The sequence below is a fragment of the Tenrec ecaudatus genome, chromosome 9, assembly GCF_050624435.1.
Source record: "Tenrec ecaudatus isolate mTenEca1 chromosome 9, mTenEca1.hap1, whole genome shotgun sequence".
Taxonomy (NCBI): Eukaryota; Metazoa; Chordata; class Mammalia; order Afrosoricida; family Tenrecidae; genus Tenrec; species Tenrec ecaudatus.
The window spans coordinates 111,463,964-111,490,246 of NC_134538.1; the positions used below are offsets into that span (position 1 = coordinate 111,463,964).

Sequence of the window (26,283 nt, forward strand, 5' to 3'; positions counted from 1 at the left end):
TCATGCTGTGTTAATTTTTTTATATGTTGTTGTATTCTATTGGCCAGGATTTTGTTGAGGATTTTTGTGTCTATGTTCTGAGAGATACACGTCTGTAGTTGTCTGTCTTGTGGGGTCTTTGCCTGGTTTTGGTATCAGGATGATGCTGGCCTCATAGAATGAGTTGGGGAGTTGCTGTTCCTTTCTATGTTCTGGGAGAGCTTGTGCAGGATTGCTGTCAGCTCTTCTCAGTAGGATTGGCAGGATTCTCTTGTGAAGCCAGGGCGTTCTTCAGTTGGGAGTTTCTTGATGACCTTGTCTCTTTCTTCTTTTGCTAGGGGTCTTAATGCCTATATGCGATAATTTAGGGAGTGAGTGTTTTTCTAGGTATTTGTCCATGTCCTCCAAGTTATTGAATTTATTTTCATAAAGTCTTTCATATTGCTGTGTTGTTAATCTTTTTTATTTCAGTAGGGTCTGTGTGGCTTCCCATTTCATTCCTAATTCTTGACAATGACATCTGCTTCTTCTTTTTCTAGCGGTTTGTCTATTTTGTTAATCCTCTCAGAGAACCAGCTTCTTGCTTAGTTACCTTTCCCCATTGTTCTTCTGTTTCTCAGTTCATTTATTTCTGCTCTTATTTTCATGATTTGTTTTATTTTGCTCTTGGAGGGATTATGCTGTTCTGATTGTTGGAGGTACTGTGTCGAGGAGGGGGACCATGGTTCTCTCCTCTATTTTTCATGTGTGCATTTATTGCAATAAACTGTCCCTTGATAACCACTTTTATTGTGCACCTTAGGTTTCGATATGTTGTGTTATCATTCTCATTAGTATCTAGGGGTTTCCTAGGTTTCCTCTCTTATTTGGACTATTACCCATTCCTTTTTATGAAGTGAATTGTTTAGTCTTCAAGTTATTTTCTTTACTTGTTCTTTCTATTGTTGATTTCCAGCTTAATGGCACTGTGGTTAGAGAAGATGGATTGAATGATCTCTATGTGTTTGAATGTTCTCAAGCTTGCTTTATGTCCCAGCATGTGGTCTACTCTGGAATATGAGCCATGCGCATTGGAGAAGAATGTATTTTTTTTGCTATTTGATAGAAAGTTTTATAAATATCTATGAGGTCAAATTGTTTGATTCATTTGGATTTTTTTCATTTTATTAGGGGCTCATACAACTCATCACAATCCATACATACATCAATTGTGGAAAGCACATTTGTACATATGTTGCCATCATCATTCTCAAAACACCTGTTTTCTGCTTGAGCTCTGTTTTCTGCTTGAGCCCTTGGTATCAGCTCATCATTTTTCCCCCTCCCTCCCCACTCCCCACTTTCCCCCTCTTCCTCCTGAACCCTTGATAATTCATAAATTATTATTATTTTGTCATATATTACACCATCCAATGTCTCCCCTCACCCACTTCTCTGCTGTCTGCCCCCCAGGGAGGAGGTTATATGTAGACCTTTTAATCTGTTCCCCCTTTTTCCCTCACCTTCCCTCCACCCTTCCAATATTGCTACTCTCACCACTGGTCCTGTGGGGTTCATTTGTCCTGGTTTCCCTGTATTTCCAGTTCCTGTCTGTGCCAGTGTACATCCTCCAGTCCAGGCAGATATGTAAGGTAGAATTGGGATCATGATAGTGGAGGGGAGGAAGCATTCAAAAGCTAGAGGAAATTTGTATATTTCATCATTGCTACACTGTACCCTGATTGGCTCATCTCCTCCCCGTAGCCCTTCTTCAAGGGGATGTCCCATTTCCCACAGATGGGCCTTGGGTCCCCACTCTGCACTGCCCCTCATTCACAATGCTATGATTTTTTTTTTTTTTTGGTCTTTGATGCCCCATACCTGATCCCTTCATGCCTTGTGATCTCGCAGGCTGTTGTGCATTTTCCATGTGGACTTTGTTGTTTCTCAATTAGATGGCCCCTTATTTATCTTCCAGCCTATAGGACCCCAGATTCTATATCTTTTGACAGCTGGGCACCATCAGCTTTCTTCGCCACTTTTGTTTATGAACCCACTGTTTTATTTGGATGTTTAAAAAACCCAGAGACACAGTTGATTATTCAATTATTACCTTAAATCTTTCTCTAATGAAAATTAATAAAGCTAAAATGAAATAAATCAATGAATTAGAACATTTTGATAAATATGAAGGGTATCATAATAAATATTTGAGGAAATAATTAACTCTATGGAAGCAATCCTCTGTACTCATTGCAGAACATAAACGTCCACATCTTTTTAGAATAATATAAATTTGCACTTCAAGATTGTGCAGATCTACTTATAAAGATAAGCAAATTAAAACAAATATAAGCCACTATGCCTTTTTTTAATAAACAACTTTATTGTACTTAATCCATATACCATGTAATTCAATAGTTCAATCGTATAAGGACGTGTACAATCGTCATTACCACAACCTGTTTTAGAACATTTTCTTTTTCTTATATTCCTTGTTATTCACTCCTCATTTTCCCGCCACCTTCCCTACCATCCCCCAGGAACCATTAATCCCATTAGGGTCTCTCTCACCCCTCCTGGACTTCATATACCAAAAGCCATACAGAAATACAAAACAAAGCCAACAACAATAACAAAATAAAATAGAGCAAAACCCTAATTAGAAAGACATTAAAAACTTGACAACTTTAAAATGTGTCCAAGGGGAACTCCAATGAGAAGGCGCTGGATTTTAACCTGGTGATAGCTGTCATATCCCACTTTCCAAGGCATTCTGTACAATAGCAAAGTTATTCACATCCCTGGTCTATATCCCGAGGGGACTCACCAGAGGCGTCATCTGTAAGTGTTACAGGAGTAGAAAGCTCCATCTTTCTCCACAAGAGCAGCTGGTGGCTGCACACAGCTGACATGTCAATTAGCAGCCCAATGCATAACCACTAAGCCAGGCCTTATAGAGTATGGATAGTAATTCATTTAAGAAAAAAAGCTACATAGGTGACATAATTAAGATCTGAAAATGCACAGTATTTTAATTTTAGTTTTGAAGCTTCCTGCTTATTCCCAATTAGTCATTTTAATTTTAAATAAGTTAAATATTAGCTAGCATTTTTGTTGGGTTTTGATAAATTGAAAGAGTCCTCATGCTTTAGCTCTCTGGGGGTTTAGAATATTTAATAAAAAAATACTTCTTTCTTCTAGATTAGCATCGATGGGCAAGATATTAGGACGTTTAATGTAAGATACTTAAGGGAAATCATTGGAGTGGTGAGCCAGGAGCCAGTGTTGTTTTCCACCACAATTGCTGACAATATCCGCTATGGCCGTGGAAATGTCACCATGGATGAGATCAAGAAAGCTGTCAAAGAAGCCAATGCTTATGAATTTATCATGAAGCTGCCACAGGTAAGCCTCTGATCACGTACTTAGATCCTCGAAGCTGGAATGTCACCTCAGAGGGTCCGGTTCTTTCCTGAAAGATCAGGCTAATGTTTGAGGAGTTGTCCAACGTTGCTGAGGAAGTTCCTGTAATTATTCAGCCTGACATGTAAGGTGTATGACTTGGTATGTGACTCATATACAATTGTATTCAAAGCATACCATTAGCTTTCACAATTCAGCATGGATTTATTCTAATTTATGATTCATTATAGCCATCAAACTGAACTACATGTTATCTTCCTGAAACAATACAGGCCTTTTCCATGTAAACTATTACAAGATCTTCTTTGTGGGTTTGTTTATTTGTTCTTGTAGAAGTTTGACACGCTGGTGGGGGACAGAGGGGCCCAGCTGAGTGGCGGGCAGAAACAGAGAATCGCCATCGCGAGAGCCCTGGTCCGCAATCCCAAGATCCTCCTGCTGGACGAGGCCACCTCCGCCTTGGACACGGAGAGTGAGGCTGAGGTACAGGCTGCCCTGGACAAGGTCAGTGGACCACAAACACATGACGGGCCAGCAAATTGAAATGTGAGCGAAGATTCTGTCTGTTGCTTTTCTGAGTCTTGATTTGGAAAACGTGAAATTGGGGGCAGATAAAGCTACTTCGTGAAGCTTTGTGTATTTCTCCTTCCTGATATGTCATACGGTGGAGAGAGGTGGATGGTCTCTCCCGGCTTGATTTGGCGTCTTGGATTCTTCGTGCTGCTGTAACAGAAATACCACAAGTGTGTAGCTTTAATGGACAGACATTGTAGTTTCTTAGTTTGTGGTTGCTGTTAGGTGCCATTGAATCTTTCTGCCCAAAGCGACCCCGCGCACAACAGTGAAACGCCGCCCAGCCCCGCGCCGGCCTCACAATTGTTCCTGCGCCTGACATTGGGGCGGCCACTGTGCCAGTCCGTGTCCTTGAGGACCTTCCACTTTCCCAAGCACATTTTGAGTGCCCTCCAGCCCATCCTTTGGCACTGTCTGCTTCCATTCGGAATATGACACTGTATCAGAATACGCACAAGGCGCTCAGTGGCTCCTTCCTGCGAAGCGGGGAGCTGAGTGCGTCTTCATTGTCCGTTCTTAGTCTGGGGTTTAGCAGTTAGGAGTTTCTTGGTTTAGGAGGCTGGGTCTCTGAATTCAGGGCACTAGTCCTCGGGAGCTCTAGGTGAAGGTCCTTGTCGTGTCGTAGCTTCTGTTCCTCGTTTTCTTTGAGAGCTTCATGCGGCGTGGCTCCCATCTCCCCCTTCTGTGCTTTCTTCTCTGCGGTTTATCTGGATTTTATGTCTCAAAAGAAAATGGCTTAACACACAACCTCCACTAAAATGGTCTCATTCACATAGCAAAGGAGACACTTCAAATGGGACTTACGACACATTTTTGTGAGACAGCATTCAATCCATAGCACTAGATCTGTTTGATGAGACATTTAGCTTTACCTTCGTGGAAATAGGCTGTTGCTTTACTCAAAACTAATTTTGTTAAAATATACCAAGAAAAACCTGGTTACCTATGCACTTATCTGCCTGGAAAATAGCTCAAAATGCTCACCCTATTGTGTAGGAAGTAATATCTTTATTCAGGAAATTGAATGGATGCTTTTCAGGGGGAAAAAGTTCAATTTGTGTGTTTATGAAGTTGTCTAAACATATAGATAACCAATGTATTTTAAAGGAACTTAGCTCCTATATTTGTCTCAGATGTTAGAAGTTAGTCACTAGCATCTTCACTTAAGTTGAAGTTTTAGAGAAAGAATCTTATTACGCCTATTTCTTAATGCCTGTTCTATAACATTTATAATAACACATAATAAAAATGGAATCAGGTGATGCCATATAAATGAGTTTTTATCATTTTATTGGGGACTCATATAACTCTTATCACATACACCCATTGTATGTCAAGCACATTTGTACATTTGTTGCCCTCATCTTTCTCAAAACATTGGCTTTCTACTTGAGCCCTTGGTGTCAGCTCCTCATTTTCCTCCTCCCTCCTAGCTGCCCCCTCCCTCATGAACACTTGATAATTTACAAATTATTATTATTTTGTTATATCTTACACTGTCCAATGTCTCCCTTCACCCACTATTGTGTTGTCCGTCCCCCAGGGAGGGGATTATATGTAGATCCTTGTAATTAGTTCCCCCTTTCCACCCCACCCTCCCTCTACCCTGCCGGAATCCATCCTGGATTCCCTGTGGTTCCAGTTTCTATCTGTACCAGTGTACATCTTCTGGTCTAGCCAGATTTGTAAGGTAGAGTTGGGATCATTATAGTGGGGTGGGGTGGGGAGAAAGCATTTAGGAACTAGAGAAAAGTTGTATGTTTTATCATTGCTACATCGCACCCTGCCTGGCTCATCTCCTCCCCATGACCCTTCTAAGGGGATGTCCAGTTGCCTACAGATGGGTCTTGGGTCCCCACTCTGCACTCCCCCTCATTCACAATGATATGATTTTTTGTTCTTTGATGCCTGATAGCTGATCCCTTTGACACCTCGTTATCACACAGGCTGGTGTGCTTCTTCCATGCGGGTTTTGTTGCTTCTGAACTAGATGGCCACTTGTTTACTACCTTCAAGCCTTTAAGACCCCAGATGCTATATCCTTTGATAGCCGGGCTCCATCCGCTTTCTTCACCACATTTGCTCATGCACACATTTGTCTTCAGTGATCGTGTTGGGAAGGTGAACATCATGGAATGCCAGTTTAATAGAACAAAGTATTCTTGCATTGAGGGAGTACTTGAGTCGAGGCCCAATGTCCTTCTGATACCTTAATACTAAATCTATTAAATATATGCACATAGATCTATTTCCCCATCCATATATATATTTACATATATACATGCCTTTATTTAGACCTCTATAAATGCCCTTTGCCTCCTAGCTCTTTCCTCTATTTCCTTTGACTTTCCTCTTGTCCTTTGACTTTCCACTGTCATGCTCAGCCTTCATTTGGGTTTCAGTAATTCCTCTTGGTTACATTACCCTTGGTCACACCCTACCAGGCCTCCTACACACTCCTCACCACCGATTTGGATCACTTGTTGCCCCTGGGTTTGTTAACACCACTTCCTTTCCCCCCACCTCTCCCTTGTCCCCGCAGGACTGTCGGTCCTGTTGTTTTCTCCTCCAGATTGTTCATCCAGCCTATCTTATTTAGACAGACTTGCAGAGATAATAGCATGCACAAAAACAAGACAAAGCAAAACCAAGCAATAAAAGAAAACAAAACAACAACAATAAAAAGCTAATGACAAAACAATAACAGCAACAAAAAGAAAAGCCTGTAGTTAGTTCAAGGACAGTTTGTTGGCCTTTAGGAGTTTTATCTGGTTGAGTCTGATGGGGTGCCATGCCCTGGCCCCAAAGTCTATTTTTGGTATTCCGTCGGGACTTTGTTACTCTGTTCCCCTTGCTGTTCTGTTGCTTGCCCTTAGTGTTTTGTCTTGGTGTGGTGGGATCAGATCGGGCACAATTCCCACATTGTGTCCCCAGTGTTGTCCCCTGTAGGGCTATGGGTCAGTGAGGGATGTCATGTCTCTTAGTGGGGCCGGCCATATGGTCTTCTCTGTGGACTGCCTGCTCTGAGCAGGAATATCATTCTCAAGGCTTGGTGGGCCAGGATGTGCTCCACTTTCTCTTCCTCCCTCTTCATTTGCTCCTGTGTGCTCTGATCAGACATGTCCCTCTCCCAGAATTAGAGATTCAGTGCTGTCCTCTGAAATAAATTCTTCTGGGGGGAAGGGCAGGTGTCCACGTAGTTGGGATTGGGGCCGGCCCCATAAATGAGTTTTGACTACTTAAAAATATGTTTGATTTAAGAAAGTTTAATAGTAAAATAAACAGTTTCCTTAGTAAGTTCTATCTAAAATACCTCTTACAGTTTTAGGGAGTAACCCTATGAACTGAATTTTCCTCCGGAGAATTTATACCTGAATCCTATGTAAATACACTATCTGTGTGCTGTAAGCTGTAATTAATTAATGCTTTGGGGTTTATCAATGTATTGTTTTATCTGTGAGGATAATAAGAACATATTACTATCATATATACCATTATTCTTGCCCTAAAGAATCATATTTTCATTTCATATATCCTTTAGTCACATGAGTGGTTAATCCCTCTGTGTGGCACCAATTTATTGTGGTTAATTAATTATGTGCACTCCTTCTCTCTCCTAATAGAAATAGAACCTATTTCTATCTCCACAATAGGAGGGCGAGGCAGGGAGGGGGCAAAAAAGTGGAGCTGATACCAAGGGCTCAAGTAAAAAAATATTGTTTTGGAAATGTTGATGGCAACATATATACAGGTGTGCTTAATGCTATTGAATGATGGATTGTTACAGGATTTGTAAGAGGTCCCCAATGAAATAATTAATTGAAAAACAAACACCAACCCCCCCCCCCAAAAAAAGGAGAAAGAGAGACCATACAAATATCCCAGGTCTAACAACTATCCTGACACAGAGCAGATGAATGTGTCTCTGATAAATAGCGAAAAGGACATGTTATAACCCATCAGTCCAGTCCCCAGGTTCGATATCCTGGGACCCATTTACCTAATAACACAAACACCCTTTGAGTCTTCAGCATTTGTGTCTGAAAGGCTCCATTCCTAAAATTCCCCGTTGCTGTTCCTCTAGTCAGGGATGGAGCAGTATAGTTCTCCCCACTCCATCTGATCTTTAGACTTTTAGTGTGGCCCTGGTGAGTAACCCCCAACCAGTTAAGATGAGGTGCCAAGTGCTTGACCTTTCCCTCCTCCCCTGCCCCGCCAACCCAGTCAGAAGTCTACAATCAGGCTTCCTCAGGGACTTCGTAGCTTCCCTCCCTTCACTGGTCTGCTGCATTCCCCTCTTTGTTTGCCCCCACTCTCCACACTGTATCTTCAAGGCCAGCCTCTGTAGTGTTGGCATCTAGGGAGAGGATGTTCTATCTCGAGCTAAGGCAGGCCCTGTAGTCATCTTGGAGAAGGAGCTGCTCCGAGCAGGAACATCACCCTCAAGGATTGGCAATCCAGAATGAGGTCTACTCTTGCTTTCCTTTTCCTGCGGAAATATGAACAATACCCTCCCCTTGGGTAGGTTATTGTCCTGACCCCCCATTGCTGTCATTTTTATTCCCTCATCCCTCTGTTGGCCTTAAAGGCATATGAAAGGGGAGGAGGGGGATGCCTTTCAGCGCAGGTGCTATCTGCATCTCTTCCTGATGATGTATGAATCATTGGATCCGGTCTGGCTCATGCCAGAGTATCTGGTCCTCAGCCCGGGGATTGTGTGTTGTGCATATTTTCCCTTATGCCCGTTCTGATGTTTGAACTAACCTCAGTAGACTCATGTTGTACTTGACCTTTTGCACTTGACTAACTTCACTCAGCATAATATCCTCTTACTCTTTCCATGAGATGAGGTGTTTTATCTTTTCAGAATCCAGAGTGCTTACCATTACACCATGGAATATTTTATCTTTTCATCACTATTTTTTAGGGATTTGTAGTATTCCATTGTGTCTATATACCAGAATTTTAAAATCCATTCATCTATTGATGGAAATTTAAGCTGTTTCCAATTTTTTGTGATTGTGAACTAGACAGCAATGAACATTGGGGGGTAGATGTGTGGTCGTGGTTTGTTTCTTTTTTTTTTTTTTCTGGGTATATACCTTGTAGTGGGATTGCTTGGTCATAAGGTAACTTGATTTCCATCTGTTTTATGCATTGCTAGTTCACTTTCCACAGTGGCTGGACGTATCTACAAGACCACCAGCAGTGAATGAGAGTTCCTATCTCACCACACCCCACTCCAGCATTTGTGGCTTTCTGTTGTTTTTTTTTCCAAATTGGGCTATCTTTGTGGGTGTTAGGTGTATCTCAGTGGTCTTCATTTGCATTTCCTGGGTGGCTAATGATTGTGAACATTTTCTCATACATTTATTGGCCATTCAAGTTTCCTCCTTTGTGCATCTGTTCAAGTCTTTTGCCCACCACCTCAGTGGGCTCTTCTTTATGTTGTTCTTTATGTTTTTCTAGTTGTAAACTTTCAGGATTTTGTAGATTTTAATAATCAGCCCGTTGTCTGATATAGCATTACTAGATATTTTTTTCCTAGTCTGTGGGCTCTCTTGATGAAATCTTTGGATGTAAACAAGTGTGGGTTTTTTTAGTATGTCCCACATATTTTGATTTTTCTTAAGTTCAATAGTTACAAAGTTTTGTGCTTTCACATGCATGCCTATTCATAGAGTTATAACACTGGAGGGTCAAGAAAGCAACAACACAAAAAGATAGTCTTCAAGGTGATTTTCAGGAAACGACTCCAAGTGGTTTCATTTCAGTGCGTTTTTACACAGGTTTCAGCCTGGTTAAGGATGAGTGCTTCCTTTGTCTAGGGCTGGCTCGCATTCTACATTCTATCCCCCCACAGTTGCCAGTGTTGTGTCATCTAAGGGTCTCGAGTTGGAATCGACTTGATGGCAGAGGAGAGGTTTTCATCATTAGTGTCTAATTACGCTGTAAAAAATCTCTATGTCAAAGCTCTATTTTGGTCAAATGCTCTTGGCCAAACACAGTTACCAACTTTTGGATGCTCAGATACATTTTTTTATTTCATAGTTGTCCCTCAGTCACACCTAATTTCATTTTCCTGCACTACCTTAATAGTTTGTTCTTCTCTATTTGTTTAAGCATAATGAATTCATTGGATTTATTTCAGTGTATGAACTCAATTAGAGATAACACACTATGTTCTTCCATACACATTCGTCTCAATATCATTGATTATGCAATTCACAGTTTTGCTACTATTGGGCTGTATAATTTTTATTCTGTACTAAATTCTTGAATGTTTTAGATCTGTTTCTAGAGTTTCTACTTTGTTTCTTGATCTAGTTGCCTATTCATGCCCTAGTCCCTTTGGTTTTTATGTTTTAATTACTGTATTTAAATTTTTTGCATATCAGGTAGAAGTATCCCCTTCTATTAGCCTTCCCTTTTAGACTGACCATTTATGGCTATTTCTTTTTTATAACTGAAATATAATTCATATGTCATAAAATTTGACCTTTAATAATGTATAATTTAGTCACTTTTAGCATATTGATGAGATTTTATAATAGCCATGACTATCTAATGACAGAATATTTTAATTACTCACCAAAAGAAATTCAGAGGATTTTATATAGTTCTTATTAGTATTTTCTAATTTCAGTTAACTATTACTCTTATTGGTCTTTGTTATTTACTATGTTTTGAACAACTGTCTGCAAGTAAAAACTATTGGTTTCAAGACAGTATAATTTTTAAATGCCTTTAGTTTTAATTGCAATATTTTGATATTGGATTTGCTTAAGCTACATACTTTTTATTCAAGCAGATTTTTACCAAAAAGTAATAATATTTATACAGTAACAATATAATATTAATAATACGAATATTAATGTGCTTGTATGGCTCATAATTCCATATATTACAGATTGTTTCAGGTGATTCTACAGACTTCATGTTCTTCTGTCTTAAAAAATGTACCCAGAATAATATTTAAATTGCATTTACACAATTAATAAAGATTTACAGTTATTTTTAAAAAAAGAAATCCAGGTGAATGCTGAGTTCTTGTTAAAGTGTATGGGAAAATTTGGAAACAATTACAATTACAATTGTACATGTAAAAAACATGCTTTAAAAAAAGAGAAAGAATGCTTGAAAATAAACAAGCGGCCATTTAGCTCAGAAGCAACAAAGCCCACATGAAAGAAGCACACCAGCCTGTGTGATCACGAGGTGTCAAAGGGATCAGGTATCAGACATTAAAGAACAAAAAATCATACCATAGTGAATGAGGGGGAGTGCAGATTGGGGACCCAAGACTCATCTGTAGGCAATTGGACATCTCCTTACAGAAGGTCGCGGGGAGGAAAAGAGCCAGTCTGGGTGCAGTATAGTAATGATGAAACATACAACTTTCCTCTAGTTCTTAAATGCTTCCTCTCTGCACTATCATGATGCCAATTCTACCTTACAAATCCAGCTAGACCAGAGGATGTACATTGATACAGATAGGAACTGGAAACAGGGAATCCAGGACAGATGATCCCTTCAGGACCAGTGGTGAGAGTGGCAATACTGGGAGGGTTGGGTGGAAAGGGGGAACCGATTACACAGATCTATATATAACCTCCTCCCTGTGGGATGGACAACAGAAAAGTGGGTGAAGGCAGAGGTTAGACAGTGTAAGATATGACAAAATAATAATAATTTATGAATTATCAAGGGTTCATGAGGGGGGAACAGGGAGGGAGGGGAAAATGAGCTGATACCAAGGGATGACGTATAAAGTAAATGTTTTGAGAGTGATGATGACAACACATGTACAAATGTGCTTGACACAATGGATGGATGTATGAATTGTGATAAAAGTTGTACGAGCCCCCAGTAAAATGATTTTTTTTTAAGAGAGAGAAAGAAACCCATACCTTCTAGCAGCCACTCCCCCTTCTAGCCCTTGGCAAACACTAATGTGTTTTCTTTCTCTACAGATTTGCTTACTCTGGACATTACATATGAATGGAATCTTACAAAATGTGGCCTACTTTATCTTAGTCTTTCTCTTAGAAAAGTATTTTAAAGGTTCATGCATATTATAGTATGTATCAGTATGATATTCTTTTTATGGCGAAATAATATCTCATTATGTAGATATATCATATTTTGTTTCCTCAGTCATTGACTAATGACTATTTGGATTTTCTCTACTTTTTGCTTTTATTCATCTAGCGGTCTTGTTTTTTTTTCTCACCACATTTTCTTTTTTTTAAAAATCTTTTTATTGGGGACTCATACAACTCTTATCACAGTCCATACATACATCAATTGTGTAAAACACATTTGTACATTCATTGCCCTCATCATTCTCAAAACATCCGCTCTTACCCAAGCCCCTGGCATCAGCTCCTCCTTTTTTCCTCTCCCTCCCCACTCCCCTCTCCCTCATGAACCCTTGATCATTTACAAATTATTATTTTGTCATCTCTTGCACTGTTCAACGTCTCCTTTCACCCACCCCTCTGTTGTCCGTCCCCCAGGGAGGAGGTCACATGTAGATCCTTGTAATCAGTTCCCTCTTTCCAACCCACTCTCCCAGTATCGCCACTCATATCACTGGTATTGTCTTGTTTTTAATTTCTATATTAACTCTTTGATTGAAATAGTCCATATGCTAATGACTCTACTTCATGACCAGGTTTTCTTGCCTGAGAGTAGTTTGGTCATAAGAACCTGTCAGCTTAATAAGGCTAATGATTACAAAATAACCATTGTTGTAATAAGGCATTAGTATTGAGCATTTATCTAGGGTCTATATACCTGCTAGTAAATTCACCAAGCCAATATGTCAGTTGACTGAACTCTGTAGCCATTAGTGTGCATAAAAATCATTTCAAGACGGTTAAGGGATTAGTACTTCTTTGTTCAGGGTTGGCTTGCATGACATATTCTATTCCTACACATTCAAACTTACTGAAGGCCCAAATTTCTTAATAGCTGGTGTCTTGGTAAAACTCAAGATTAATGGCATCTCTGCAGAGATTGTGCTTCAGGTGATCTTTGGATCATAATTTGAATAATCCTGCAGGGCTACTTTGGCCCTTCAAATTACAGTTAAAATCAGCTCCATTCACCAGGAATCCTATAGAAGCTCTCTTGAGAAGGCGATCTCTAGGCAACTACTTCCCTAAAATCATTTTGCTAACATGCCTTGGATACCAATTAGGGTAAAACTAGAGGGCCTCAGGCACGTACTGGTGAGGAAACTTCCAAGGCCAGCCTATCCCACCGCCATCGAGTGGATTTCAACTCATCGTGACCCTAAGTAAGATTTTGAGGCTGGGAATTTTTCCCATCAGAACTCTTTGTTATTATGTAGAATTGTATTTGTATACGTAGAAAAATTACACTTAAACCTGTACAGATATTAAAACATGATCTTTACACCCATTTCAATGTATAGGATAACAATATATGTGTAAATATAAAATAAAGCAAACCGAAAATGATTTGAGCTACATCCTGCACAGAATCAACTATACATGTCCATCATGGTGCAATAGAAAGAAACACCCCCACCCCAAGCAGGGTCTGGTGGGTTATCCCCTCCCCCCATCCCCTCCTTCATCTCTTGTTCCTGATTGTCGATCTGCATGCTTCACCCCCACCCCTTACAGCTAACCTTGCTGCTTTGGGGTTTGTGCTAAAAAATGTACTCCTTCTTCAACAGGAAATTCAAGAGTTGCTTCCCAGCAAAACTGGGCCTGCTGCTTTTCCCTCTGGGGAACCAGCTACTGAATCATTCAGCCCACACATCTGCCAAGGAAAATACTCTCCAAGCCCCTCGAGGGGCTCCCAGTAGTTCTGCCTATGATAAGAGCCAGCAGACCTAGCAGGCCCTGCAACAGCCCCTCCTAGCCTCACTCCCCTTGGCTGGCACATCTGGAGCCAAGCTGTGAGGCATGTGTGCCATTCTCTTTCTGGGCCCTTTATTTATATTTCTTTTTTTTGGAAGGAGTGGGGGTGAGGAGGAGGCAAGGATGTAGAAATGTTTGCAGAATATTCCATTCTCTATACATGTGAGGATGTGCCCCAGAAATGGAGGCTTCCTTGTTATGTAGGAAGCCAGCCACCAAGTGGTGGAGGCTGTAACTCTTTATGGAAGCAGCTAAAAGGATCAACCTTACCTTTTCTGGAGGAAAACATCTGACTACTGTAAGCTTGCAGTGTTATCTGTTCTCGTGCTGAAGGGACCTTACAATCCCTCTTCTACAAAAGGCTGGTCCCAAAACCTGGAGGGGAGGCATATGAAAGGTCACGGATCCAGTTATTTATGTGCCTGCCCTCATGTGATCCCAACATGAGCCTTGTGGGAGAAACAGGACAAGATCTTAGCCAGGTGGATGTACTCTGTGAAAACGCTCCATTTTTAAACAAACCCTAAACTAGCAGTGTGCTTTCCTCTCAGCCTACTCTCCTCCTCCCGCCACACCCAGCTTTAAAGTTCAGCGGAGAAGCTGCCCGGTAAATCAGACCAATACAAGCTCCTTTTGCTTCACCGCGGTGGAAGTAGTGGTCTCTCTCTCTGGGCTAGATTTCAGCCTCGGTCCTTGGCTCCGCGCGAGAAAGATTTCACGCCGGGGCCGGGCTCGTGATCCAAGTGAATTTAATGAGAGTTAAAAGAAGCTTCAGGTTTTACGCGGCACCCATAGGATTCCTCTGACCATGCGGCCTGGCAGAGACTGCCCCAGGTCACGCAAGGATCTCTCTCCTCCCACGAAGACGACCAGACCAGCCCCTCTCCCTTCAGGTCCCTGCCTTTTCAAGGGTTCCCGGGGGAGGCGTGGTGAACGACCCCAGGGCGATCCCATTGGCTGAATTGCAATCAGCTGGCCCAGGTGGGCTGCTCCAGGTGTAGCGTCCATCTGAGCCCACCAGAAGGGAAAATCCAGCTTTCCTATGCTGGCTCTCCTGGGCCTGCGTAAATGGACTTCCCAATTCCCTAGGCTAAGCTGCCTAACAGGATGGTTTTGCCCGAGACACACTGAGAACTCGTGGATATGCTACCCTCCCATCGACAGCAAACACATTTCCCAAATGCTTACATGTTGTGTTAGTCTGGGCAGACTAGAGAAACAAATCTAGAGACATCCGCATGTGTAAGAGAGAACTTTATATCAAAGAGTAATTGTATACTAAGAAAACATTCCAAGCTCAGTCCAGTTCAGGTCCATAAGTCTGATATTAGCCCATCTGTCCGATACCACTCTATAAATTCCTCTCAGACTCACACAACGCATGCAATGATGTGGAATGCAGGAAGATCACAGGCTAGTGGGTGGGAAGTCTTGTGGATCCAGTGGCGGTGGAAGCATCTCAGTGCTGTCTTAGTCTCCACCTGGCTCCTCCAGTTCCAGGGCTCTGGCTGCAACAGTGTAGCTCAATGTAGCTTGTCAACAGGAAGATGAAGCAGAGATTCTCTCCTGCCTCCATGGAAGAATACAGGAGTTCCCAGAATCCTCAGGAGAAGACCAGGCCCACACAGAGGCCTTATTGGCTATGGCCTGATTGACAGGCTAGGCCCCACCCCTTCACAAGATGACAGAAGATTATGTAACTGCTACACGCGTGCATGTTAATTTACAGCATGTTCATATGGTAGGACTGCTATAACACGTTTGTCTTTTTCCCCCCCGTAGGCCAGGGAAGGCCGGACCACCATCGTGATAGCACACCGATTATCCACAATTCGGAATGCAGATGTCATTGCTGGGCTTGAGGATGGAGTTGCAGTGGAGCAAGGAAGTCACAGTGAACTGATGAAGAAGGAAGGGGTGTATTTCAAACTTGTTAACATGCAGGTATTTCTTTCCTAGTATTTTTCTGCTGTTTGCATCATAGTACACCGAACCCACTGCCACTGAGTTGATTCTGACTTACAGTGACACTATATGACAAAGTAGAACTGCTCCATAGAGTTGCTGACCCAGTACATTTTCACGAAAGCAGATGGCTTCATCTTTTTGCCATGGAGCAGCTGGTGGTTCAAACCCAATTAGTCAAATTTGGGCCCCAGGGCTCCTTGCTTCTCAATATAGTACTCTTCCCGTCATCAAAATACGGCGCAGCTAAGGAACGTAGGAAGGTGAGTGAAAGTATACATCCGAAACTTTCATTCAGAATACATGGACGAATCTGTGAAAGAGGAATGAGGGATGTCGGGGTAAGAGATGATGGGTAGTGGGAAATGCTCAAAACATCCAAATTAATATCTTATGACAACAGTCTTAACTGTTTGGAGAATATGTTCAAATGCTGGGTGGTAACCAGGTGCTTTGACTCAGAGTTCTTGTTTGTAGCTTTAAAATTTTAATCCTGATCACAAGACCCAAAACAATCATATCAATGAAAATGAGGGGGGAGCAGAGTGGAGACCCAAAGTCCATCTGTAGACAATTGGACATCCCCTATAGACAATTGGCAATCCCCTCACAGAAGGGTCACAAGGAAGGGACGAGCCAGCTAGGGTGCAGTATAGGCCCAACAAAACAGACAACCTTCCTCTAGTTCTGTAATGCTTCCTCCCTCCATCTATCATGACCCCAGGTCTGTCTTGTAAATCCACCCAGACCAGAGCACGTACACTGCTCCAGATGAGAACTTTAGACCATGGAACTCAGGACAGAGAACCCCTCAGTGGAGCAGTAAGGGGAGATGTGATACCATGAGGGCAGGGAGAGGTGGGGGGAGGAGGGGACCAATCGCAGTGATTGCCATTTAAACACCTGACGAACAACAGAAACATGGGTGAAGGAGATGTGGACTGTGTAAGGCATGAAAAAAAAGTATGTTTTGAAAATGATGATGGACACATATGTACAAACGTGCTTGATACAGTGGACGCACGGGTTGTTATAAGAGCTGTAAGAGCCCCCCAAAATGATTTATTTAAAAAATTAACTAATTAATTAACTAAAAAAAATTTTAGCGCTGGTGATGTTTGTTTCTTTTTCCCTTTCATGGCCTTTGTGACTTGTCCCCCGGATTCTTGCATATTGAAGAAATTCCTACATAGCTGCCTGGTTTGAAATACTTAATTTTTTAAGTAGATAACCTCTTATTTTTGTATTGTTCAAATGGAATTTCACCAGTTCTATTTCCACGTGTACGGTTTTACAGCCGACCGTGATTGGCACATGCAGTGAAAGTAGTCAGAGTAACTGGGATTCTCCGGTGGGAGGTTGCACCGATCTGCATATAAACACTACGTAACAGTGGGTTCTTTCAGTCCTCAGGACATGACATCCAGTCCGAAGACTTGGAGGGCGAGCTGGATGATGAAAGTGCTGCCGCTGGAATGGCCCCGAATGGCTGGAAGCCGCGCATATACAGGAATTCTACTCATAAAAGCCTTAGAAGTTCACGGATGCATCACGGTAGCCTGGATGCGGAAACTGATGAACTTGTAAGTGTGTTTCACTTAAATTCGGTATCTTACTTTGTAGATTTGCTGTTGAAATTCTTAGCCGTTTGCATCTACGGATCATTCCTACGATCTTCCATGTTGTTAAATGATCTGAGTTGGTTGTGGATTGGAACAGCCTGTGTGCAGCAGAACTAAACCTCGCCAGGTCTCGACCTCCCTCGGAGTCCTTGCGAGGCATGCTTTCATTATTGCAGCCACCAGGTCAGTGCATCTCATTGAGGATTGTCTTGTTCACTGACCTCACTGTTCCGAGCATGATGTCCTTCTCTAGACACTGCTGCCTCTTGGTAACACGCCCACAGCGCCTGCCCACGGGTTCGCCATCCTCACTTCTAAGGACCATTCTGACTATGTTTTTCCTAAGACAGATGCGTTAGTTTTCTGGCAGTTCAAAAGGTACCCCGTTAGTATAGTGGGTTACAGATTGGCTGCTAATCATATGCCAGTAGTTCAAACCCATCAGCCTCTCCGAGAGAGAAAGACGAGGCTTTCCATTCCTATCAAGAATTACAAAACTCACAGGAGCAGTTCCATCCTGTCCTATAAGGGCACCAGGAGTCAGAATCAACTCGATGGCAGTAAGTTTGCTTGGGTTTTCTGGCCGTCCATGGTGCGGCTACCGTATTTGCCAGCATCATAATTCCACAGCAAGTTGTTCTTTGACCCTCGTCAGTCATTGTCCAGCTTTTGGTGCGCCTTAGTCTTTGCTTGGTAACACACTTTTTCTTACTGAAAGTAAAAAGGACTTGAAGCACTTACTGATGAATAAAAGACTACAGTCTTCAATATGGATTATTCAATATAAAACAAAACTTCTCATGACTGAACCAGGAAGCAGCATCATTGTAAACAGAAAAAAGGTTGAGGTTGTCACGAATAGAGCCTCAATCGATGCCAATGGAAGCAGCAGCCAAGAAATCAAACAATGCATTGCATTCGGCGAGACACTGGAAAACACCTCTTTAAAATGTTTTAAAAGCAAATATGCCATTTTGAAGACTAGGGTGCACATTTGACCATGATCCATACTCTTCTTTAAAAACAGGAAATTTCACATTTTAAATGCTTTCACAGTGAAATTAAAATTCATTCTAATGGGAAATAGATAGATCAAAATATGTGATGGATATTACGTGTTAGGTATTTAATATTAAAATAAAATATTCCCCCCAAAGTGTGTAAGATAAAATAGCGCAGTCATCTTTGAGGTTCAGAGAGAAATAAAGTCCACTGAAAAGAGAAAACCTTGATATCCACTTACTCCCTTCGCACTGTCACTGAGTCACTTCAGACTCAGAGTGACTCTGTACATGGGGCAGAGTAGAACTGCCCTGTGGGTTTCTTAGACTGTAATGTTAAGGGACTAGAACGTCTCGTGTTTCTCTTTTAGAGCAGCTGGTGGTTTTGAACTATGATCTTGTGGTCAGCTCCCCAGTGGTGCAACCCATTATACCACCAGGGCGCCTGACTCATAGGTAGGATTACTTTTATTTACCTGTTTTAAGAGACTTAGAATAACATTCGTCTTAGAAAATTAATAGTTTTATTTCTCTTACATAAAAGATCCTTAGAGGTTATAAATCTAGAACTACAATGTTGCTTCCACGATTAAGATGCTCCTTACACATTAGACTCCACACGGCAAGGTCAGCAGTTTGAACCTCAGGACAGGGCTTTCCACTCCAGTAAAGAGTTACAGTCTCGGAAACTCACAGGGGCAATTCTACCCTGTCCTGTAGGGTCTCTTTGAGTCGGTTTCAGCTGGATGGCCATGAATGGTGAGTGAGTGATGTGCTCCCTGAGTTTTATCTTCACAGTCATGGCCCGAAGCTTCCGTCTTTCCACTCTGCTGCCAGGTTGCAGTCTCAGGAACCCAACAGGACCATTCTACCGCATCCTGCAGGGCTGCTCCGAGTCGGAATTGACTTGATGGCAGTGAGTTCGGTTTTGATTTGGTTGAGCTGAAGAATATGATTACTACTAAGAGTTCATTGCATCGATTTTTCTTTGTCCAGAATATTAAAATTACTTTATAGCAAAGGCTGTAACAAAGGGCTGTCTTAGAATTATTCACAATCTGTTCAATCTTGCGATATTTCTGGGAAGAATGAAAGAAATGCTACCCAGAGCTGCATCATCACAAGTGAAATAAACATTGTCCTCCTTTTTTGGCTAGATCATTGTCTACTTTTCATTTCCTCATCTATTTTGACAGACTGCTATATTTTAGGATCCCCTATTTCAGAGGAGAAAAATCAAGGAGTCAGGAGGTGCCACAATCAACAAGATGGTCATAAGCCCTGTCGGTCCCGGAGGGATTAGCAGTGTGCTGAACAGAGGAGAACTTAAGTCTGACTAGGGGGCTTGGCAAGGACCCTGGTGGCACAGTGGTTAAACACTTGGGCATTAACAGAAAAATTAGTAGTTCAAACCCACCAGATGCCCCAAGGAAGAAAGACGTGGCCATCCAGTCCCGAAAATACCACCGCCTCAAGAAACTGTGGGGCTGTTCTGCTCAGTGCCACAGGGCCACTGGGAGCCTGCGTCAAGTCCACGGCAGTGGTTGGGCTTTGGGTTTTAGAAGAGCTGGACAGTGTGCTCATGTGTGCTGAAGAGCGGCCAGTGGAGGAAAAGGCTACTTTATCAGGCTGGAGATCAAAACTTAAAGATAATGTTCCCTAAAGAATGGAGGCCGGGGGCAGTAAAATACAGAGAAACAGGTGGCCTGAGAGAAGGGCACTGAATAAAGCCTACTACCCCTTCTTCCTCTGTTTCATGGAGACACAAATAGATTTTTCAGTGAGCTCAAGCAAAAGGATTGCATCGTCATCACCTAAGTTTCCGGACATTTAATTCAACATTTGCTGAGACACTGCGACAGGCCAGGCACTGGACTTATTTCTAGGAATATACACAGGCCTCGCCTTTAAAAAGGCCACGCTCCAGAAAAAGAAACGGAAGCAGCTCCAACAGCAACAAGTCACAAAACAAGCTGCACAGGGGCAAAAGGGAGAGAATTCATTCGGTTTGGAGAGTTTCAGCATGTCACAGACTTGTGGTTCTGAGGCAAGTCGTAAGGATGAAAGCCCAGGCCACTATTCTCTGCTTAGTAGTGGTCTCCTACGTTTCTACGGGCACCGATCCCGTTATTTATGTGCCTGCCCTCATGCGATCCCAACATGAGCCCTGGGAGAAACAGGACAAGATCTTAGATGTGAGAAAATGTAGCTCAGCTCAGGAGACCCAAGTCTAACTGACACCCAGCTGTGTGGGCACAGAGAAAGCAACACAGTTCCAGGTCGTTGTACTTGGATTCTAGAGCGTTTTGTGCCCAGACTCTGCTCTGTCTCAGTCTGCTCAAACTGACAGAGATGGGCTGGCTGGGCGTGGCACGAAGATGGCTTCTTGGGTGATAATTCTCCCTGAGCTCAGGCTGTGTGATCAGCCAGCGTTGCTATCACTTGTAGCACATACTGTCCTGGGGTCTCTTATTATGCAATGATCGTTCTCTGTGCCTAGTTCGTAAGTTCCTGAGGGCAGTGGTCACTGCCTTTTCCATACGTATGAGTGCTGGTGATTTTTTGTGTTACACCACTCTGTCCTGATATTTATATGTTCTAGGATGTAAATGTGCCACCAGTGTCTTTTCTGAAGGTTCTGAAACTCAATAAAACAGAATGGCCCTACTTTGTGGTAGGAACTGTATGTGCCATTGCCAATGGGGCTCTCCAGCCAGCGTTTTCCCTCATCTTCTCAGAGATGATAGAGGTAAGTCTAGAACATCATGGAGCTGCTTCATGTGAGCCAGCTCATCAAATCCTTCCCACCTTAACCTCACCCAGTGGGTTCATGCCGCGCCGGACTCCCTCATGGGACGAAGCACCCTCAACAATAACAAAGTCAGGGCCCCTAATTTCCTTCTGGGGAAAAGAAAAGGGGCCATTTCCTTATTTATTTTAAACATACATTTTATTGTGTTTGATTGAGAGTTTACATAGCTAATTAGGATCCCATATTGTTCAGTGACATTGGCTACATTTTTCACATTATGTCAACGTCCTTTTTTTTAAGTGGTTTTCTTGATATAGTGTTCACAAAGCATACACCTCCATGGTTAAATCACTTAAAAATGAGTTTTATATACATAATCACAACCAGTTCCAGTGCTCGCTACCCTCTCCCAGATTGCTTGTTTGCTCCCCAAGCCCCCTCACCCTCCCTTGCTGCCCCTCCAACACACACACACACGCACACACGCACACACACGCACACACACACTCACGCCTGATACACCATTATCTCCTTTTGTGCTTCTCAAACTAGGAAACTGAGCAGTAACAATAAAAAACAAAACCAAGATAGAATGGCAAGAATAAAATAATAATAATATAAAAAGAAACTACAAATAAAGAGTAAGAAAGAAAAGACCGCCATCGATATTTAAAAAGCCCAAGTTGGGTCAAGATGAAGGTTATTTGACAAAGTGTCAAGTTTTACCATGTTTGATCCACCATAATCAGTTCACAGTAATCTCTGACGGCAAAGTTGTTTGAGACCCTGGACTGTGGCTAGAAGAGATCTGCCAGAGGCTTAATCTAACAGGATGCTCTGCAGATGGATTTTGGGCTCCCAGTGGCCCTCCACAGCCTTCTACAAATTGGGTGTTCACAATTTAAGCTCTGACACTTTCCCCTTTGTTATATTTGGATTCTGTTGCTGGCATCTTTGGATCACACAAGCTGGGGTACGCTTCGTCCATGTGAACTTAGTTGACTCATCACTCAGATGGCTGCTGGTGCGAATACAAGCAAAGGTAGCCTTTTCAACGATTCCAAATTGTGACACTAGTGTAACTATCTCATGTAGAACTCAGCAAAGAGGGCATTCTGATGAGAAGATCTCTTCTTTGGGGTGAAAGTGGGTGGAAGAGTTTGACATGATGACTTCCACCCTGTGTGTGGAGAGGAGCTTAGGAAGGCAGAAGTCAGGTAGAAATGAGTTGGAGGCCACCCTGTCTAAAGGTCCTGGCTCTAGATGCACACTGACCTCACCTCCTACTAGCTGTGCAAACCCAGGCGAGACGCTTGTCCTCTCTGCCCTTTCTTCGTTCATATAAGGGTGCTCCCTACCTCACAGGGTTACTGAGAATTAGATGAGGTTTTATACGTGATTATGTGGAAAACAGAGTTCCTGAGTGGTGCAAAGAGTTAAGCAATCAACAACTAGTTGAAAGGATACCAGTTTGAGCCTAACCACGGAGGCCTAGGAAGACTGACCGGCCTAGCAATCTGCTTTCACAGTCATGAAAACCCTGTGACATGCTGTTCGACCGTACAGCACATGAAGTCACCATGAGTCGGAACCAGCTGAGCCGCAAATAGTTTGTTCTTTTAATATTGAAAGCATTTTGGTCAGCTCTGTGGTATTAGAGTAAGAAGTATTCAAAAAGTGGTAGGCTCAACATCATCATCTCATCAAACTTTCTGAGGGCTAGGGAGCCTGAGATTAAGAAAGAAATATATGTTAGCCAATTATTAAATCCATTGGGGGGGGATACTTAACAGGAAATTATGGGAAATATCTTAGACTTTGTAAGAGCTAGTGATTTATCTTGTATGACCACCTTAGTCAACCTCTAGCATTATTAGAGAGACTTTAAAAAATGAAAGCTAGATTATTCTCCATGTTTTTATGAGTTTATTTATGGCATTAAACACTGGTCTATTCTACAGTTAAAACTACAAGTAGGAAAAGAAAAGGAAGAAAAAGAAGGGACCCTTGGGGTATTTTTAAACTTCCAAATAACTCAATACCCAGTGCTCCAGGAATTCAAGAGTTTTGTGGACTGTATATGTACTCTCAGGGATCTTTCACATGCTGAGCAATGCTCCAGGCACTGGACAAACAGTAGTCAATAAAAGAAACTAAGTCTTGTGCTCTAACATCAGACTTCATCCTGGGGCAGATGCACTACACACAAAGCAAACACAGACTGTGTCGAGGGACATCTGTGTTCTACAGGAGAGGAGGGCCAACAAGGGGTTAGAGAAGGGGCCACCACTGGAGGATGAGAGAAGACCTCTCTGGGCAGAGGCCTGATGGAGTTTCTGGGGCAGGGAGGCGGGATAGAGGTGCCGAGGAATTCAGAGCAGGAAGCAGGAGTTCAGGGAGAGGAATCAGCAAGTGCAGAGGAAGAGGAACGAACTCTCACATGTGACAGACGACACCACCTGCAACCCTGGGAAATACAGAACTGCCATCCCATGGTAAAGAACCACTGCATTGCACATGTGAAAAACACGGAAAAGGTGAATGTTTTATTACATGAAAAAAGATGAAAAACCTCATTTTCACAGCCTGCTTTTCTTTTTTTTAAAATCTTTTTATTGGGGCTCATAAAGCTCTTATCACAGTCTGTACATACATCAATTGTGTAAATCACTTATACATTCGTTGCCCTCTCAAAATTCACTTTCCGCTTGGGTTCCTGGAATCAGCTCGGTTTCCCTTTTTCCCCCCAGCCCCCTCCCTCCCCGATCCCACCCCTGGTCCCTTGATAGTTTATAAATAATTATTATATCTTATCTTACACTCCCCGGCGTCTCCCCTTACCCGCCTCCCCATTGCCCATCTCCCAGAGAGGAGGTTACACATAGATCTCCAAGATTGGTTCTCCCTTACTACACCCCCTTCCCTCTTGGTGTCGCCACTCCCACCGCTGGTGTTGACAGGTTCGTCTGTCCTAGATTCCCTGTGTTTCCAGATCCCTCCTGCACCGCTGTACATCCTCTGGTATAACCAGGTCCGCAAGGTAGAATTGGGGTCATGATGATTGGGAGGGGAGGAAGCGTTCAGGAACTAGAGGAAGGTTTTTAGTTTCATTGTTGCTACACTGAACCCTGAGTGCACAGCCTGCTTTTCAAATGTGATGCCAGAACCATTATTTACTGGGGAAACACACAAGGATCTTGTAAACCCAGTGATGATTTCGATTTTCATTTTTTTAGATTTTTGGACCTGGGGATGATGAAGTAAAGCAGCAGAAGTGCAACCTGTTCTCCTTGCTGTTTTTAGGCCTGGGGATCATTTCATTTTTCACTTTCTTCCTCCAGGTAGGTGCCCTCCGTACGTTCCCCTGGTTGAGCCGATAATCAGTCAGGGAACTTGAGTAAAGCCTAGTGGGGCTTCCAAATCCTGACAGGGTCAATGAACTACTAATGAACTTCTCCGTAGTAGGAACTGAGACTTCCCTCTCCGTTCAATTACATTATGTTACCAAGTTCACCCCCCACCCCCGGCCCACACATGAAGCAAGGAACTAGAACTGTGGTTCTCCTCATGTTGTGGTGACCCTCCCACCCCCACCCCCCCACCCCCGACCATAAAATCATTTTCATTGCTACTTCATAGCTGTAATTGTGCTACTGTTATGAATCGGACAACACCCAGAGGGGTCTCCACCCACAGGTTGAGAACCGCTGAACTAGAGACCGGAACCCGTCAAACTGGACAAATTGTACACTGAAAGAATTCATGTTTATACAATCTGAAGTTCATTTCTGATCTTTTTTTCTGCATAGTTAACCAACTATTTGAAAATCCATAGATTACTTTATCTTTATATATTGTAGAATTCACCAAAACAAAAAATGAATTAGTGAGACTGGCTCCGAATTACACTTCTTCCCCTACATAAACATCTACCAAATTCCTTTTGTCCCAGGTGGACACAACAATCCACGAAGCCATCAAACAGTGTTTCTTACTCCTGCCCAGTATGCTCCTTTCCTGTCACTACTGAAGCAATGGGAGAAGTAAGTCGGGCTTTTTACAAGGAAGCCATTGGCTTGCGTGGTGGCAGTGGGATGACTGAATCCAGCCTCCAGGCCTGGAGGTTAAGGAGTGAAACTGGAAATATAATAGGCTGATATATAAGCCTGCAGTGTCAATGTTAGCCATCTGCTGGGAGAGGAAGGAGATGAAAGCTGTATTCACTGTTGACAACAGGCAACTGGGGCTAGGTTCACACACACACACACACACACACACACACACACACACACACTCAGACTCGCGATCACCTGTTCTGTTGGGTCAGTGAAGAGGTCTGATGTGTATGCCATAGGGCGCACCACACACACCCACGCTAATGCAGTGGGCAGAGGGCTCCTCCGAGCATCCCGGGGGAGGTACAAGAGCAAGCCCCGCTGGGCTCCTCTGCAGTTTGGACATGGCACAATGAGAAAGAGAGAACGTGTCTGGCAAAGAGATTTGAAAGGAAGAAGAGGCCCCATTGTTCCCCAGTCTGAAAGCAAGTGGAACTGTCAGGGAACCAGCAGATTCTTTGGGAACTTCCCTCCCTCTGCACTGCTTGTGCCAAAATGCACTCCCGGCCCGGATTTTGTTCTCCCTGTGTTCAACAGTTTTACTTCGAGTCTTGAGAACATGCTGATCATTCTGCTTGAATACTTGTCTTTCTCCTTCAAATCTCGTCCTTCCAGGTTTTGAAAAATCTCTGTTTTAGAATGATTTAGAAGCCAGAACTAAGCACTTTTGAAGTGCTCTTCAGTTTTTATGATTCCGTTATTGCTCATGTTCTATTACCTCACCTGCCAATGGGTTTCTGAGTGCTGGTGGTGCAGTGGTTAAGCTCTCAGCTGCCCACTGAAGGATCGATGGTTCAAGCCCAGCAGTGGCTCGGGAGCAGAGAAGACCTGTGAATCTGCTCCTGTCGGATTACAGCCTTGGAAGCCCTAAGGCCGCGGCTCTCAACCTGTGGATTGTGACCCCTTTGGGGGTCGAACGACCCTTTCAGAGGGGTCGCCAAAGACCATCAGAAAACACATAGGTATTTCCGATGG

At 42.8% G+C, this 26,283-nt stretch overlaps 1 protein-coding gene across 1 annotated transcript in view; it reads left to right on the forward strand.

Annotated features, from left to right (window-relative positions):
* Window positions 1-26,283, forward strand: part of ABCB4 (ATP binding cassette subfamily B member 4) — a 96,021-nt gene that overhangs the window by 38,517 nt on the left and 31,221 nt on the right. Inside the window, exons 13-18 of the mRNA XM_075558461.1 lie at window positions 3,163-3,366; window positions 3,718-3,888; window positions 15,636-15,797; window positions 17,225-17,401; window positions 21,044-21,190; window positions 24,430-24,534. Coding sequence (XP_075414576.1) covers window positions 3,163-3,366; window positions 3,718-3,888; window positions 15,636-15,797; window positions 17,225-17,401; window positions 21,044-21,190; window positions 24,430-24,534 — 966 coding nt within the window. The remainder of the gene's footprint in view (window positions 1-3,162; window positions 3,367-3,717; window positions 3,889-15,635; window positions 15,798-17,224; window positions 17,402-21,043; window positions 21,191-24,429; window positions 24,535-26,283) is intronic.